The 19643-nt window shown below is 33.2% G+C and overlaps 1 protein-coding gene across 1 annotated transcript in view; it reads right to left on the bottom strand.

The window, feature by feature from the left end:
- The window catches only part of LAMA2 (laminin subunit alpha 2), a 604135-nt gene that overhangs the window by 335613 nt on the left and 248879 nt on the right, over window positions 1-19643 (bottom strand). The window contains exons 8-9 of the mRNA XM_057737971.1: window positions 17165-17343; window positions 8518-8617 (exon numbers count right to left, since the gene is read on the bottom strand). Of these exons, the coding sequence (XP_057593954.1) occupies window positions 8518-8617; window positions 17165-17343 (279 nt within the window). The remainder of the gene's footprint in view (window positions 1-8517; window positions 8618-17164; window positions 17344-19643) is intronic.

The following is a 19643-nucleotide window of genomic DNA, read 5'->3' as shown; positions in this document are numbered from 1 at the left end:
AAAGGTAGAAGTAATTAAGCTCAGCAAGAAAGGCATGTCAAAAGCCGAAATAAGCTTGAAAGCTAGTCCTCTTTCACCAAATAGTTAGCCAAGTTGTGGATGCAAAGGAAAAGTTCTTGAAGGAAAATAGAAGTGCTACTACAGTGAACACACAAATGTTAAGAAAGTGAAACAGCCTTATTGCTGATATTGAGAAAGTTTTATTGGTCTGGATAGAAGATCAAAACAGCTACAGGGCTTCCTAGGTGGCGCAGTGGTTAAGAATCCGCCTGCCAATGCAGAGGACATGGGTTTGATCCCTGCTCCAGGAAGATCCCACATGCCACGGAGCAACTAAGCCCGTGTGCCAAAAAAAAAAAAAAAAAAAAAAAAAAACAAAACAGCTACAGTCTTCCCTTAAGTCTAATCCGGAGCTAGGACCTAACTCTACTAATTCTATAAAGGCTGAGAGAGGTGAGGAAGCTGCAGAAGAAAAGTCTGAAGGCCAGCAGTAGTTGGTTCATAAGGCTTAAGAAAAGAAGCCGTTTCCATTACACAAATGTGCCAGCTGAGCAGCAAGTGCTGATGTAGAAGCTGCAGCAAGTTATCCAGAAGAGCTAACTGAGATAATTTGTGAAGGTGGCTACACCAAACAACAGATTTTCACTGTGGATGAGAAAGGCTTCTATTGGAAAAAGATGCCATCTAGGACTTTTATAGCTAGTGAGAAGTCAACACCTGGCTTCAAATCTTCAAAGGACAGGCTCTCTTATTAGGAGCTAATGCAGCTGATGACTTTAAGTTGAAGCCAATGCTCATTCATCATTCCCAAAATCCCAGGGCCCCTAAGAATTATACTAAATCTACTCTACTTGGATGATAGCACATTGGTTTAAAACATGGTTTACTGAATATTTTAAGCCCAGTATGGAGATCCACTGCTCAGAAAAAAAAAGGAGATTCATTTCAAAATATTACTAAAACTCCTAGAGGAAAACATAGGCAGAACACTCTATGACATACATCAAAGCAAGATCCTTTTTTGACCCACCTCCTAGAATCATGGAAATAAAACCAAGAATAAACAAATGGGACCTAAAGAAACTTTAAAGCTTCTGCACAGCGAAAGAAACCATAAACAAGACAAGAAGACAACTCTCAGAATGGGAAAAAATACTTGCCAACGAAGCAACGGACAAAGGATTAATCTCCAAAATATACAAGCAGCTCATGAAGCTTAATACCAAAAAAGCAAATAACCCAATCCACAAATGGGTGGAAGACCTAAATAGACATTTCTCCAAAGAAGACATACAGATGGCCAACAAACACATGAAAAGATGCTCAACATCAATAATCATTAGAGAAATGCAAGTCAAAGCCACAATGAGGTATCACCTCACACCGGTCAGAATGGCCATCATCACAAAATCTGGAAACAACAAATGTTGGAGAGGGTGTGGAGAAAAGGGAACTCTCCTGCACTGTTAGTGGGAATGTAAGTTGGTACAGCCACTATAGAAAACAGTTCGGAGGTTCCTTAAAAAACTAAAAATAGAACTACTATATGATCCAGTAATCCCACTCCTGGGCATATACCCAGAGAACACCATAATCCAAAAAGATACATGGACCATAATGTGCACTGCAACACTATTTACAAGAGCCAGGACATGGAAGCAACCTAAATGCCCATCAACAGATGAATGGATAAAGAAGATGTGGCACATATATACAATGGAATATTACTCATCCATAAAAAGGAATGAAATGGAGCTATATGTAATGAGGTGGATAGACCTAGAGTCTGTCATACAGAGTGAAGTAAGCCAGAAAGAGAAAAACAAATACTGTATGCTAACTCATATATACGGAATCTAAAAAAAAAAAAAAAGGTACAGATGAACCCAGTGACAGGGCAAGAATAAGAATGCCGATGCAGAGAATGGATTGGAGGACACGGGGTTGGGGGTGGGGCAGGCGAAGGGAAAGCTGGGATGAAGTGAGAGAGTAGCACAGACATATTTCCACTACCAACTGTAAAATAGATAGCTAGTGGGAAGCTGCTGTATAACAAAGGGAGATCAACTCGATGATGGGTGATGCCTTAGAGGGCCAGTACAGGGAGGGTGGGAGGGAGTTGTGGGAGGGAGGGGATATGGGGATATATGTATAAATACAGCTGATTCACTTTGGTGTACCTCAAAAGCTGGTACAAGAGTGTAAAGCAATTATATTCCAATAAAGGGCTTAAAAATAAATAAAAAATTTAAAAACCCCAAAATGTTACCGATCATTTTGACAATGAACCTGGTCACTCAAGAGCTATGATGGAGATGTACAATGAGATCCATGTTATTTCCATGCCTGCTAACACAACATCTATTCTGCAGCCCATGGATCAAGATGTAATTTTGACTTTCAAGTCTTAACATTAAAAATATATATATTTCCTATGGCTACAGCTGCCATAGACAGTTATTTCCCTGATGGCTCTGGGCAAAGTCAATTGAAAACCTTCTGGAAAGGAGTCACGATTCTAGATACTATTAAAAACATTTGAGATTCATGGGAAGAGGCCAAAATATCAATATTAACAGGGGTTGAGTTGGAAGGAAAGTGATTCCAACCCTCATGGACAACTTTGAAGGGTTCAAGACTTCAGTACAGAAAGTCACTGCAGATGTGGTGGAAATATCAAGAGAAATAGAATCAGAAGTGGAGCCTGAAGATGGGACTGAATTGCCACAATCTCATGATAAATTTTAATGAATGAGGAGTTGCCTCTTCTGGATAAGCAGAGAAACTGATTCCTTGAGATGGATTCTACTTCTGGTAAAGATGCTGTGAAGACTATTGAACTGAAAACAAAGGATTTAAAATATTACATAAACTTAGTTGATAAAGCAGCCACAGGGTTTGAGAAGACACTCCAATTTTGAAAGATGTTCTACTGTGTGTAAAATACTATCAAACAGCATTACATGCTACAGAGAAATCATTCATCAAAGGAAGAGTTAACCGATGTGGCAAACTTCATTGTTTTCTTACATTAAGAAATTGCCACAGCCACCCCAACCTTCAGCACACCACCCTGATCAGTCAGCAGCCATTGACATCAAGGCAAGATCCTTCCCAGCAAAAAACTGCAACTCAGTACAGGCTCAGATGATGATTAGCATTTTTTAGTAAGAAAGTATTTTTTAATTAAGGTATTGTATTTTTAGACACAATGCTATTGCAAACTTAATAGACACTATAGTATAGTGTAGACATAACTTTTATATGCACTGGATAATCAAAAATTAGTATGACTTGCTTTATTACAGTGGTCTGGAAAAGAGCTTGCACTATCTCTGAGATATGCCTGTATTGTTTAAGATTAATACATTTATTTTTAAAAATCATATGTATAAGTCAAATGGAAAAGAAATCTGTTCATTTCAATACAGGTTGAAGAAGCATTCCCCCAAATTAATATATTTTTTAAATCTTTATTGGAGTATAATTGCTTTACATTATTGTGTTAGGTTCTGCTATACAACAAAGTGAATCAGCTATATGCATACATATATCCCCATATCCCCTGCCTCTTGAGCCTCCCTCCCAACCTCCCTATCCCACCCCTTTAGGTCTTCACAAGCATTAAACTGATCCCCCTGTGCTATATAGCAGCTTCTCACTAGCTATTTTACATTTGGTAGTGTGTATATGTCAATGCTACTCTCTCACTTCGTCCCAGCTTCCCCTCTCCCCCTGTGTTCTCCAGTCAGTTCTCTATGCCTGTATTTCTATTCCTGCCCTGGTAAAAGGTTCATCAGTACATTTTTTCTAGATTCCATATATATGCATTAGCATATGGTATTTGTTTTTCTCTTTCTTATTTACTTCACTTTGTATGACAGACTTCTAGGTCCGTCCACCTCACTACAAATAGCTCGATTTCGTTCCTTTTTATGGCTGAGTAATATTCCATTTATTTCTGATGTTAAAGTCTCTAGACCTTTAGACTAAATGCAGAGATATTCCAAGTAATAAACAATGTCTATCTTAATGTTTGTTTCTAGAAATATTATAAACTAAATGTCCAAAGACATCCTTGTTCAGAGCATTTGACTATGCAGGATGAAATTAAAGATAGCAGGCAAAGAGATATGTAAAATGGTTGTGCTGATATGAAATAGGGAAACCCCTTGGAGATCAGAAACTATTAAAAAATTACTTCCTAGAGTAGTAAACCAGTCCTTAAACCAGTGTCTTTCCTGAAGTAGACTAATTCTGATTAACTAGTCTAGAGCATGAAGCATGGCTTTATGGAACAGAAGACAAATTCTAGGTACCACTCAAGTTAGGAGGACAAATCAGAGAACTTTACATATAAACTCAAGACTCCTGAAAGGGTAAATTAGGAACTACACATGTATATGTGTGCGCGTGCACACACACACTCTCTCACACACACACACATACACACACACACACAGAGTCACGAAACACATAAGAAAACAAGGCCCTGATGAAGACTTAGCAGAAAAACCAAACTGCAGAATCAAACAGATAGCAGTATTACTAAAAGATACAAATTATAAAATAAACCTAAAATAAACCTACAGCTGTCCCCTCTTATCTGTGGTTTCACTTTCCATGGTTTTAGTTAACCTGTGGTCAACCACAGTCGAAAAGTATTACATGGAACATTCCAGAAATAAACAATTCATTAGTTGTACGTAAAGTACCATTCTGAATACAGTGATGAAATCTTGCACCATCCCACTCCATCCTGCCTGGGACGTGAATCATCCCTTTTTGCAGCATATCCCATCCCACTGGTCACCTAGTAGCCATCTTGGTTTTCAGATTGACTGTCAAGGTACTGCAGTGCTTGTGTTCAGGTAACCCTTATTTTACTTAACAATGGCCCCAAAATACAAGAGTAGTGAAAATGGAAATTCAGATATGCCAAAAAGAAGCGATGAAATGCTTCAAGTGAAAAAATGAAAATTTTCAACTTAAGAAAGAAAAAAATTTATGCTGAGGTTGTTAAGATCTACAATGAGAACGAATCTTCTATCTATGAAATTGTGAAGAAGGAAAAAGAAATTTGTGATAGTTCTGCTGTTGCACCTCAAATTGTAAAAGTTATGATCACAGGGCATGATAAGTAGTTAAGGTGAAAAAGGCATTAAATTTGTACAATAAGATATTCTGAGAAAGGCCACATTCATATAACTTTTATTATAGTATATTGCTATAATTGTTCTATTTTATTATTATTGTTGTTACTCTAGCTGTGTCTAATTTATAAATTAAACTTTATCATAGGTATGTCTGTATAGGAAAAAAACCCATAGTATATACAGGGTTTGGTACCATCTTCTGTTTCAGGCATCCACTAGGAATCTTGAAACATACTCCCTGGGGATAAGGGGGGACTGTATTTAATATGTTTAAAGAAACAAAAATAATATTAAATATAGGTGAATGAAAAGAGACTATTAGAAAAACAAAATACAGTTAGAAACTTTTCTTATAAAATATACCAAAATAAATTCCAGATGGATTAAAGAATTAAGTATCATAAAAAGAAATCAAGTGGTCAAGAGGAAAGTGGTCAAAAGGTACAAACTTCCAGTTATAAGATAAATAAGTACTAGGGATGTAATGTACAACACGATTAATATAATTAACACTGCTGTATGTTATATATGAAAGTTAAGAGAGAAAATCCTAAGAATTTTCATGACAAGGAAAATAGTTTTTTCTTTTTCTTTTATTTCGTATCTATATAGGATGACGAATGCTCACTAAACTTATTGTGGTAATCATTTCATGAAGTATGAAAGTCAAATCATTATGCTGAACACCTCAAACAAACAGTGTTGTATATCAATTATCAGTGTTGTATTTCAAATTTATTGAAATATTTCAATAAAATAGGAAGAAAAAAACCTAAAGAAATAAAAAATTTGTCTAATCTTGGAGCAGATAAACTTTAGGATTATAAAGGCATGTAAGAAATCCAATAGAAAAATATTAATATGTATAATAATTTTAACATAATGTCATTATTATAGCTGAAGTAGGTTTACTGAATTTTGGTAGGTTATTATATAAAATTTTAAAAATTATATATATTAAAAATTCTTATCAACAATGAGACACAGAAAATCTAGAAATTGTTCATAACAAATATGGAGTACTATTAGAGCTCTTACAAATCTATGGAGGGAAGAAACCACTTTACAGCAAAAGAAAATTAAGGAAACAAAAAATTCACACACAAAATATTTGTTTTTCTCTAGTAATCAGGTTAATGACAATGGGATAGTGGAATATCATTTCTCACTATCTGATTACTCATTCTGACTAAGAAATCCAAATCGACTACATCTTAGACTGTTTCCTAAAGAGATCATCAGACTAAACACGAAGAGAAAAATGTATTATGGGTATTCATCCAATTTTTCAACTCAAGCCTATATTGAATAAAATAGATCTAATTATAATATTACAAATATTGATTACTGCATTTCAATTTAAAATTAGAAAAATTAATTACTGGCCTGGAACCAAATATCTCTATACAATTTTTGAAAAGGTAAAGATGCAATTGACAGACATTGTCAAGTGGGTTAAAAATCAAGGGAGCATGTAAGGATGGTCTTTTTCTCAGCTTGTGTAGTAGGACCTCAAAGGATAAAGTCTAACTTTAATAAATTAAAAAACAGGAATTTAAACTTTTATTTAACATGATAAAAATACCATAGAAGAAAAAATGATAAAAATACATGAATGGTAGAGAGAAGGAAGAAAGTGATATGAGTGAAACGTTTGTCTTCCAAGATGGACAGTCAATAGGCAATATTTAATGGTGACGAAAAATACGAAGAATATTACTCAGATGCTGTTTGGAAGATAAGTTCTTCCAAAAGAACTTCATAGGAAAAAAGGATCAGTGTGATTAAATTTGGAAATGAGACTGGGGGGAACAGGTTAAAAAGGACACTATTTGCTATTTATTTTATTCCCTTCCCTACTGTTAAAATTTTATTTGATGGTGTGTCATTTTTACAATTGAAAAATCACTATATTGTACAACTGTAACTTACATAATATTGTACATCAACTATACCTCAATTTGAAAAAAAGAATTTAGACAGAGCGCAGAGGAAAAAATAATTGAAAAATATTTATATACAGAGCTCTTCATTAAAGCATTGGTTAAAATATACAAAATTTGGAAACAATCTTAATATCTATTCAAAGTCGAATACTGTTATTCAGGAGTTAAAATCAGATTTCAGGGAAACAAAGAGATATGGGGAAAAATTCATCATGTAAAGTTAACACGCAAATGTTAATAATAGTATCTATGCTGATTACCACTGCATTGAATACTCATTTTTTCTACTTTTCTATTTTTTCATCACTTTTTCAACAACAAAATACTTACCATTTTAATCTCAGGGGATGAAATTAAACTACATTTCCAAAATAATGTGATTTAGTTGTTACCATAAAAAGAGAAGGGACCATAAAATGAAAAATGACATCAATAATTCACCATTTGAATTTTTAAATAATTATTTTTTAATCTTTTAAGATTTAAGACTGCAAAGCTTAAATAGATAATCATATAGTTTTGTAAAGAAAGCAGGTAAGCTAAACTGTGCCAAAGAAATATTGCTAGTCTTTTCACTTGAAAGTCTTTGGGGGAAAAAGCCTATATCATAGCCATGATTTATTTTAGTCTTTCCACAGAAGAGAAGAATCCAGTCTTAAAAATATAAACAGTTCCAGATATATTCTACGAATTTTCTATTTAACCTTGGCAAGCAATTTTCCTGGAAGTAGCTCCTAAACATTTTACATCAAGGAGTTATTTTGGCATTTGATTCCTTAATGTTTGGAGTTCATTATGAATTTCAATCCTCAAAGAAGGTTTTGGCTTAAATTAATGTCAGCCTCTTTCCCTTCATTAACTCACTTCTACTGCCTTTTATAGTCTTTTATGCACACTTCTTGCTTTCTGTATTATTAACTATATCTCAGTTCAGTCTGTGATCTCGTCTGTACATTCTTCCCATTGCAGCACACACATTCCTCAATGAACGCTGTCATTTCACCCTAGAAATCATGCAAGCTACAAAGCAATCTAATAAATAACAAGACATCAAAAAATTACATACACCACAGATTTAAAATAGACTAGAAGGTATATATAAATGTGTGTGTGCATGTATGTGTATATATGTATACCTAGATATGTAAATATGTATACATATGTATATATATGTATATACATGTATAACTAATGTAAGACAAATGATTTAACTCTTCTTGCTTTCAAAGTATAATTAAACATAAACATAATTATTGAGATAAATTAAAAACTGTTTCTTGCAGGGGACATTGACAGCTATGAGAATAAATTTAGTACATGAATGAAATTTACTGACACATCTTCTTCTGAAAATAATCACACTTGGCTTTAGTTTTCCTTTCGTCAGAACAATGGCCCTCTACTATAGCTCTCACCTCGTCGAGCACGTTTTTCATCCTTGACACAGACTTCATTTAAGGAACCAATTGGATCACAGTGGCATGGCTGGCATGGTCTTGGATAATTTGGAGATACCTAACAAAAATATTAAAATTCTGTTAATCAAGTGTAATAAAAATACAAATATTTTTCAATTCAGCAAGCCTTGAATGAAAATTTTAATAATAAATAATAATAAATTATATTGAGAAAATGATAATATATGAAATTTTCTTTATTATATGTTTGTAATTTCTAAAATCCATTTCTTCTAAGTGGATGCACAGAAGTAAAGAGGACAGTGTAATTAACTCCTATATATTTGTTACCTAGGTTCAACCATTATCAAGATTTTGATATATGTTTCATTACGTTTTACTCTTTGCTGAAATCTTTAAAGAAAATCCCAAGTAAAGAGTCTTTTAATCCCTACACATTTCAGTAGGCAGCTCTTTCTTTTATAATCACAGTATCGTTATCATAACAAAAATAACGTTTCCTTATACAGAGAATATTAGAATATTAGAGAAATATACATTCCATAATAAAATCTTCTTTACTGTTTGTTATATTACAAAAGAGTTAAAAATTAATTTTTCCCAAAATTTATTTTTCAAAAACTTTTTTACATTGATCATGATATGACTAATTAAATAGAAATTTACATTTGGTGCTTGAAAAAGACATTAAATACTTATGCTGCCTCCTGTATTTCTCAGAAAGTTCTGTAATTAGAAAGCCTTGAGCTCTTACCCTGCTGTATCCACTTACTGGCTACGTGGCCTCCTGCAACTTATTTACTTTCTGATTATATGAAGATAATAATAGCAATGACAGTGATGTTATTAAGTTAAAATTAAAAGGAATAACGTATAAAACATCTCATAAGAAATCTCACATATTAAATACTCAGTACAACTAGTAGCTCTTAATGTTAGAATATTTTAATTAAACACACCTAGACTCTGCTAATGTACCATATATATACATTTATTTTTCCAGATATAAGAAGATAAGAACAGAAAAATAACAATTCTTTGCCTAGGAAATATTAAAATACTGTGAATATATATATAAAATTGTGTATATGTGTAAAAATATATACATATATATATTTCTCCTATAAAATACAGTTTTTATATATGTATATATCTAGGTTTAATTTATAAATGAAAACTTGTTTGCTAATATAAGTCAAAGTGTCATAAGTACAGAAATATTTACATGTCTGATAGAATTCAATCAACTATGTCCACAGATCAGTTTCAAAATCATCACTTAAGACCCATTCATTCACTTCCTATTATGAAGTAAGGATTGTGCAAAGCACAGATAGATAAGACCTGATTTCTACCTTAAAGAAGCTTACAGGAATAGCAGACTTGAAAGATACTGATTACATAGAATGTACCAATTGATAAAACAGACACACAAGCAGAGCATTCTGGGGAAAAAGAGGAGGGAGTAATAATACAATGAAGTCAAGAAATGTTTCACAGAAAAAGTGACATTTAGACTGGAGCTTGAAGTATAAGTAGCAATTTAAGAGTGGAATTGGGAGAAACGCTTTCTAACCAAGAGAAAACCATGACATGGGAAAAAAAACAAACCTCTCCATGGGCATACAGCAATAAATTTCTTTAGGATAAATTTTTAACTCTTATAAATATGATTTATGATTTCAATGATAAGCTTGAGTAAACCAAAGCATCTTAATTTGTTATCTTTCTTTGTGGTAATTGGGAAAATCTGCCTGAATCAGATTGCTAATCAGGAAAACTCCTAACATAAAAGATTCTATAAATTCATCTACTTTATACTTGGTTTTTAATTTTATTAAAATAATAAGATTACTAATTAGTTCTCAGTGTAAGCACTGATATATATGTGTGTGTGTTTTAATTTTTAAATATATGTATTTAGCATATAAATCTAAAATTAGATTTTAAGGCAATAATTTTAAGAATATCATAGAGATACGTTCTTTAGCTATAAAATTTGCAGTGTACAAAACTTTTCTTTCTGTATCTTCATAAAAATGCAATGGATTTCTACCCAAATACTAAGAACCTGAAAGATTTGAATTTTTAACAAAATATAGCATACATATTTTTATGTGTTAAAGTACCAAAATCGAGGCTCAGATTCACTTAATAACTTGTAATAAAAATTTGATCAAGCTTCTAGTTTTAATAATGGCTTGTATAAGTCCAGCACATGGTCAAAAGACAACTATAAATTCTGAACAACATAAAAATCAAATACTTGAGGACTTGGGAGAATAATCAAAAGCAGATAGAATTTAGAAAGATTTGAGATTTACAAAAAAAAATACAGTAGATGAGATCTATGTTTATATAAGGGTAACAACAAAATGTGCATATCAATATGCCTCAATTCTTAACTGATCCCTTAATTGTACATTAATTCAGGGGACTCCAAGGAGCCCAATGGAAAGCAACAGCTGGAAAGCGAAATGATCTGAGTAAAATCTTCCAGTCTGCACACCATAAAGCAAACAGAAATGAAAGTTTATCAACCAAATTAGAAAGGTTAGATAAACACCTTGCACTTTCTATTAATCTGTTCTAACAAGGTATAAAAGCAAGTCTCCTCAGTTTCATAGTGATTAGTCAGTAAGTTGACTACCAATTAAAACAAAATTCAAAAATCTTCAGAAGATGACAACAGAATTTTGTCTCTACACTGTATCATGCTCAATGTCTTGTATAAATCATAAATTACTAGACATGAGGAGAAAAATGAAAGTGCGGTCCTTATTCAAGAAACAACAAGTCAATAAAAACAGACCCTGAGGTGTCCCAAGTATTGAAATTAGCAGACAAGGACTTGTACAGGTCTGTATATATGCCCAAGAATGTAAAGAAAATAATGGTCAAAATGAGCGACATGGATTATTTCATGCAGAGAAATGAAAACAATAAAAACATAAGAACTATAAAAAGCTGAAAAGTAAAATATCTCAATGAAAAAATTAACTGGATATGCTTAGCAGAAGATAAGTGATGTCAGGGAGAAAGGTAGTATACCTAATTACAGATAAATAGAATTTATCCAATCTGAAGAACAAAAAAAGAAAAAAAAATTTAATTACCACGGACTCAGTAATCTGTAGGACACAGTCCAGCAACCTGACCTGTATGTAGTTGGAGTCACAAAACGGGAAGAGAGAGCATGGTTCAAAAAAAATTTTTTTTAAATAATGGCCTAAAATTTCCAACATGTGGTGTAAAATCTCAATTTACAATTACAAGAAGCTCGGCAGCCAAGTGAATAAGCACAAAGAAAGCCACATTTAGACACACATGGTCTAACTCTGAGATTGGAAAGTTTTCTCCATAAAAGATCAGCTAATAAGATTGTAGGCTTTGTAAGCCACATAAGGTCTGTTTCTTCTCTTCCTCCTCTTTCTCTCCTCTTCTTCTTCTGCTTAGTTCTTTTTTTTTTAAATCAAATGTGATTTTTTTTATAAATTTCTCCTTCCCTTCCACCTTCCCTCCCTCCCTCCCTTCTTGGCTGCATTGGGTCTTTGTTGCTGTGTGCAGGCTTTCTCTAGTTGTGGCAAATGGGAGCTACTCTTCGTTGTGGTGCATGGGCTTCTTATTTCAGTGACTTCTCTTGTTGCGGAGCACAGGCTCTAGGTGTGCAGTCTTCAGTAGTTGTAGTATGCGGGCTCAGTAGTTGTGGCACATGGGTTCAGTAATTGTGGCACATGGGCTTAGTTGCTCTGCAGCATGTGGCATCTTCCCAGACCAGGGCTCAAACCCTAGTATCCCCTCCATTGGCAGGTGGATTCTTAACCACTGTGCCACCAGGGAAGTCCCCTGCCTAGTTCTTGTTCATCTTGTTCTTCTTTTTCTTTTTCTTAATTTTGTTGTTGTTGTCATTCTTTTTCTTTTCCTTCCATCTCCTTTCCCCTTCATTTTCTCCTCCTTTCCTTCTCTTCCACCTCCTTCTCTTTTCTTTTAACAAACTTTTACAAATGTAAAAAAAAAATTTGTTTGCAGGCCATATAAAACATAGGCCATGGGCCAAATTCAGTCTAGAGGTCATGGTTTGCCAACACATGGTTTGGCTGCTAAAAGGCAAATAAAAAGAGGATATCTTGAAATCAGTCAGAGAATTAGAGATATATTATATATAGAAGAACAAAAATTCAAATGATGGCTATCTTCTCATAAGAATAAGTAAAATCCAGAAAATACTATATCTTTAAATTACTGAAAGAAAACAAACATCTCTCTCCATGTAATGAAAATATGCTTCAGTAATAAGGGTGAAATAAAGACATTTTCAGATGAAATAAAGCTGAGATAAATTGTCACCAGCAATTCTTGCACTATTAAAAAAAATAAAGGCTAAAAGAAGAGGTTCTTCAGGCAGAAGGAAATTATACTAGTTAGAACCCAGTTACTCAGAAAGAAATAAGAGTATTGGAAATGGTACATATATGGTTAATGTAAAACTATCTTTGACTTCAAACAAAAACTACAACACTGTATTGGGGTCTTACAACTTTTATGCAATATATGGAAACAGTAGTCCAAAAGATAGGTATAGAAGGAACTATACTAATTAAAAGTTTTGATTGTATGTGAAGTATTATGTTAGCTACTCTGAGCAGACGGTGACAGTAACTGTTAAGAAGGTATATTATAATCTCTATAGCATGGGCTAAAAAAAAAATAACACAAAGGAGTATAACTAAAAAGTTAGTAAACAAATCAAATGAGACAATGAAAAAGATTCGTTTATCATAAAAGAAGACAGAAAAGGAATAATTGGAACAAAAATTTTATGGGACAAATAGAAAACAAACAGCAAACACAACCATACCTTAATTACATTAAATGTATGGACTAAACATGCAGTTTAAAAGACAATGATTATCAGAATAACAAAGCAACACGTAGCTATTTTACTGTTCATAAGAGATTTCCTTTTAAAAGAAAATGCAAACAGACTGACAGTAAAAAAAAAAAAAAAAAAGGGAAAAGAGGTACCATGCAAAAAATAAGCATAAGAAAGTTGGTGCAGCTACACTAATAAGAGATAAAGCTGACCTTACAACAAAAAGTTTTATCTGAGATAAAGAAGAAACTTCCATAATTTTTCAAACGTCAAGTTGTAAGACATAAAATATATAAAGATACAGAAGTTCTAAATATGTATGCACTCAACAACAGTGCTTCAAAGTACCTGAGGAAATACTGACCAAAATGAAAGGTAAGAATCCACAATCATAGATTGGACAATCCATATTTATAGCAATTAACAATAATAACAAATATTGGCCTCAACTGCACATGATGGTTTACCAAGAGGGACCACGAACTGACCCATAAAATAAATCTCAAGAAACCTCTGAGGTTTGGCATCTTAGAGAGTGTGCTGTCAGAACATAAGACACTCAGTGTAGAACTCAATAAAAATATAACATTTAATAAAGCCCAAATATTTGGAAATTAAACAACTGAGAACAAATCACAAGATAAACATTATTTTAAATAAATGATAATGTATAGAAAGTATTTCTGAACTCATGGGAACCAGCTAAAGTTCCTATTAAATGAAAATGTATATTTATATGCTTATATTAGGGAGAAAAAGGTTTAAAATCAATCATCTAAGTTTCCAAATTGATAGGTAGTCAAAGAATAGGAAATTTAAACTCAAAACAGGTTAAAGGAATAATATAATAAATATAAGAGCAGAAATCAATAAATATAGAAAAAATTAAAAGCAAAAGTTTGGAACATTAAAAAGATTGATAAACTCCTAGCATTAGTGATCAATAAAAAAAGAGAAAGAACATAAACTTACAATTTCAGGAATTAAAGAGGAAATATCAGTAAAAATACCATAGACTAAAGGGATAGCAAAGTAATAAAAAACTTTATGTCAATAAAGTTGATAATTTGGATGTAAAGAACAAACTCTTTGAAAAACACAATAGATCAAAGCTAACACACACACACAAATAAAGCCTATCTCACTTTATCTCTAATTACAAAATTGAATGCGTTATCAAAGCTTTTCCCACAAAGAATACTAAATGCCCAGATAGTTTTACTGTGGAATTCTAGATAATCAACAAGGATATACTGTATAGCATAGGGAACTATAGCCATTATCTTGTAATAACTCATAATGGAGTATAATCTGCAAAAATATTGAATCAATATGCTATATACCTGAAACTAATATAATGTTGTAAATCAACTATACTTCAAGAAAAAAGAATCAATTCCAAACTTACACAAATTACTTTAGAAGGCAGAAGAGTAAGAAGCATTTCTCAACTAATTTTTTGAGGTTAATACACTCCCACACAAAAAGCTGATCAAAATATTACAAGAAAATAAAATTAGGGACTTCCCTGGTGTTGCAGTGGTTAAGAATCCATCTGCCAATGCAGGGGACATGGGTTTGATCCCTGGTCCAGGAAGATCCCACATGCCGTGAAGCAACTAAGCCCATGTGCCACAACTATGAGCCTGCACCCTAGAGCCTGTGTGCTGTGACTGCTGAAGCCTGCGCGCCTAGAGCCCTGTGCTCCACAACAAGAAAAGCCATGGTAATGAGAAGACTGCGGACCAAGATGAAGAGTAACCCCCAGTCACTGCAACTAGAGAAAGCCTGTGAGCAGCAATGAAGACCCAACACAGCCAATAAATAAGTAAATAGTTAAAAATAAATAAAATAAAAATAAAATTACATTCCAATATCCCTTAGGAGAAGATACAAAAATTCTTAACCAAATATTAACAAACTGAATTATCCAATATACAAATAACACTTCATAATCAAGTGGAGCTTATCCCACAAATGTGAAATTGGTTTAATATTTTTTAAAACACCAATCAGTGCAAATTGACCAAAATAACACCATTTTTAGTTAATATTGGCATAAAGATTTCAAAGGCAGGAATAAACTTCAATTTATATACAGGCAATGTGATTGTTTATGTGTTTATTCCTAAATAATCTAGTTTAGAACTACTAGAACTAATAATTGAACTTAACATGAATATAGGAGATGACATCAACACTCAAAAATCTTTCTAATAACATTAAATGATTTAAAAAGTTGTTTTTACAATAATACAAAAACAATATACTGATGGTTAATTTTAACAAAAGACATGCAACATCTCTATACTGAAAACACCACTGTGAATAATTAAAGAAGATAGAAATAAGTGAAGAGACATACTATATTCATTGATTGGAAGACTCAGTATTGTTGAAGTGTTAGTTCTCTCCATGTTTGCATTTAGATTCTATACAACAATCTCAATTAATATTTCTGTCATTAAGTTGATTCTAAAATTTGTATGGAAATGTAAAGAAACTATTACAGCCAAAACAATCTTCAAAAGGAAGAATAAAGTTAGTGCACTTATGTCTCTAAATTCTAGTTTTATTAAAGCTAAGGTAATCAAGATAATGTGCCATTAGCACAAAGATGGACAAAAAATTCCATGGAACAGAAATGGGACTCCAGATGTTGACCCAAAAGATCAACTGATTTTCAAAAAATGCCTCAAAGCAATTTGAAAAAGAGAGTAATTTTCCAAAAATGGTGCTGGAACAAGAGAGAACCATGTAGATCTCAATCATTATTTCACACCCTCCACAAAGATTAACTTGAAATGGGCCATAGCCCTAAAAGTTAAAATTATAAGGTTTCTAGAATAAAAAAACAATTTCTTGACTTGAAGAAACACTTCACAAGAGAAGATATAGGTATAGCCAATAAACATTTAAAATAAGAATTTAATCCACGGGATCTGCTCTAAATTCATAATAGAAGATCTGCTGTAGCACCAAGTATTGATGATTAGTGATTGCCTAGTACCCACTACATCCACATCCACTAGAATGGCTAATGCAAAAAGATAGTCAAGAGCAAATAATACAGATAACATGGACGAACTAGAACTTACATACATTTCTGGTGAACATGTAAAATAGTATTACTAACTTGACAAAATGTTGGCAGTATCTTACAAAATCAAACATATATCTATCCTATGAAACAAGTATTCTACTGCTAGACATTTACACGAGGTTAATAACACATAATCACAAAAAGATTCATATAAAATTGTTTATATTTTTGAGCTAACCAAAAACTGGAAATGACCCAAATATCCACCAACAGGAGAATGGGTTAAAAATTAAGATATATTCATGCAAAGGACTACTCCTTAGCAATTTTTTTAAAAAGAAATAACGATTGATGTGTAAAACTGGATAAATCTTAACATGCTATATTGAGTGAAAGGAAGACCAAAAATTTTATGTACTTTGTGATTTCATTTTTAGGAAACTCACTAAGAGGCAAAACTAATTTATGCTCTAAAAATCAGAACAGAGTTTTCCTGGGGGTGGGGATTGACTGGAATGAGGCACAATGGGACTTTCTGGAGAGATGGAAATATTTTACCTCACATCCTGAAAGATTTATACAGTTTCCATTATGAAATATTTCTAGTCACGTTTGAGAATTTGCAGTCCAACTGTTTAGAGAAGCTATCAAAATTATTTTTCCCTATAAATACATCTCTATCTGAAAAAGCCAAAATAACATTTAATGAAAGAAAAAGCATACTTTACCCCTTTGGGTCTGAAGAAACCATCGACGCAAGTCTCACAGTTTATACCAGCAGTGTTTCGAGTACAATTAATGCACACACCCCCTCCAATGTACTTTCCATGTATATTTACACTTAGATTTCTTCTGGCAACATTTTCATCATAATAGCATTCTTCAGCTTTCCCATGACAATTGCAGGCTGCATTAGGGAAAAAGAAATTTATAAACATTAATTTCAGATTTCAGATATATTTAAAAATAATACTTTGTTATGTAGAGATTTTTATACCATATGGAAAATTATATTGCATTATATATATATGTATATAACCATTACAAAAGTATCTAGAAAGTACTTGGTTTGTTAGACACGCTAATAAATTCACACGTTTTAATAGAACTTGAAATAGTTAAGACATATAAATTAAGCTGAAGCATATGAAGTTGACAATATTTGATTGATTTTATCTTATAAAACTGATATTTCATATAATTCAACCTACAATTTCCCATTATGACAAACAAATTACTGAAGTATGGTACTCAATGATTAACATCCATGAAATCTGTAATGAATAATTATATGTGAATCTCTGTGTTAGATCTTATGAGTAAAAAAGCATGTTTAGTACATGCAAGGGCTAAGGGCACCAATCCTTTGCACAATGGAAAATCAGAGTATAACTTTGCAGTCAGCCCTCCTTGTTCTTGGTTTCTCATCCCCTAATTCAGCCAACCACAGACTGTGTAGTACTGTAGCACTGTTTGCATTTAGTGAAAGAAATCCACTTATAAGTGGACCCTTGTAGTTCAAAACCACGTTGTGCAAGAGTCAAATGTTGTTCCTTTCTTTTACTACTAATCATAACTGAAACTTAGGGCTTTTTTATATGCCACATTCTGTTCCAAATGTTTTATATTCATTACCACTGATTTTAATTCTCAGTTTTATGACAAGGACTATATTAATCTCTTTTCATATATTAGGAACCTCAGGCAAAGAGAAGTGAAGTAACTTGTAAAAGGTCACCAAATCAGTACTGTAAGCCAAACTCTGCAGTCAGGCTCCAGAGTCTGCAGGGCCAAACACTACCACAATCCTTCAAGTTATCTGATAAGAGAGAAAAGATATAGGATAAAGTGCCAAGGAATCAGGCCAAGAGCTGGTTTGCTCAGTGGCTGAGACCATGCTATTTTGTGCCAGTCTTAAATTTGGTTGTCCTCTTCACTACTTAGTAGCCCTGTGAAGTAGGGAACTTCATTTCACGATGGCTCAGTTTCCATATAGTAATTACTAGATAGGGATATTTAAAATGCACATAAAATTATTAGCATAATGCCTTATAAACAAGTTCTCAATTGATTTTTCTCTCTTCCACTTCCTCTCATCTTCATCCTCTATGATTTCCTAGCCCCCTTCTCCTCTTCTCCTCCTTTTCTTTGCCATATCACATTACAGGAGTTCAGAGGGGTGAAAAATTATTTCCTCAGGAAGAACTGGGTAAGACTCTGAAAAATGGGTAGAATTCATCTTAGGATGGGAACGAGGGAAAAGATATACGATGCAGTGTCCTTCCTCAGATGTTGATTTTCTCAGGTGTCCCGGCATTGATTTCCACGTCTATATGTGTGTGTGTGTGCATGTGTGTGTGTGTGCCCAGGCCTATGTGTGGCACACAGCTCAGTCTTTTTTTTTTATTCCACAGAAGGGGACATTTATACACTGTTCTGAACTTTTTACTAACAGTAAATAGCATAGCTCCTTCTCTATTAGCACTATGTTTTCCCTAAGGCTACACTGGGTACTTCTTGATTTATTAGATGCCTAATAATGGGCACTTACATTGTGTCCAGATTTTTCCTGTATAAATAACACTGAGTACCTACCAGAAGGACAATGGAGGTGGGGGTTGGAGTGGGGGTTCTTGTGTCAGACTGCTTCCCATCTGCCAGCTGAGTGACTTTGTGGAGAAAATTCAAGTTTTAGTGTCATTCTAGTACTTCACTCTTAGATTGTTGTGATAATGTAAATCACCTAGCAGAATGCATGAGACAGTAAATACTCGGCCCCGTAAATGTCAGAAGCAATGGTATTAGCAACTGGGTACTAAAGACAGAGATCATAAAATGTCTCCTGTACAGCAATCCAAGTGCATCTACAGATTAAATTCCTGCAAGTACAATTTCTAGTCAAGGGGCATGTGAAATTTTAATTTTAATTAACTTGAAAAAATTCCCTCTAAAAATGCTATGTCAGATTACTCTCCCTCCAATAGATATGATAAAACTGTTTCCACACCGCCTCACCAACACTGTGTATTATCAACATTTTCATTTCAGTAAGCGTTCACACAAATGTTGAATGAATGAATGAACACTTTGGTAATTTTTTTAAAAGTACTTTTCTTGTTTTAATGAATACTTCCTTAATTATAAATGTGATCATTTCTTTATATAGTTATGTCATATGTTTTTTCCTGAGAAATGCCTGTTTTGACC

The sequence above is a fragment of the Hippopotamus amphibius genome, chromosome 6 (assembly GCF_030028045.1).
Source record: "Hippopotamus amphibius kiboko isolate mHipAmp2 chromosome 6, mHipAmp2.hap2, whole genome shotgun sequence".
In the NCBI taxonomy this organism is placed as follows: domain Eukaryota; kingdom Metazoa; phylum Chordata; class Mammalia; order Artiodactyla; family Hippopotamidae; genus Hippopotamus; species Hippopotamus amphibius.
This window is presented reverse-complemented; position numbering and strand designations above follow the sequence as displayed.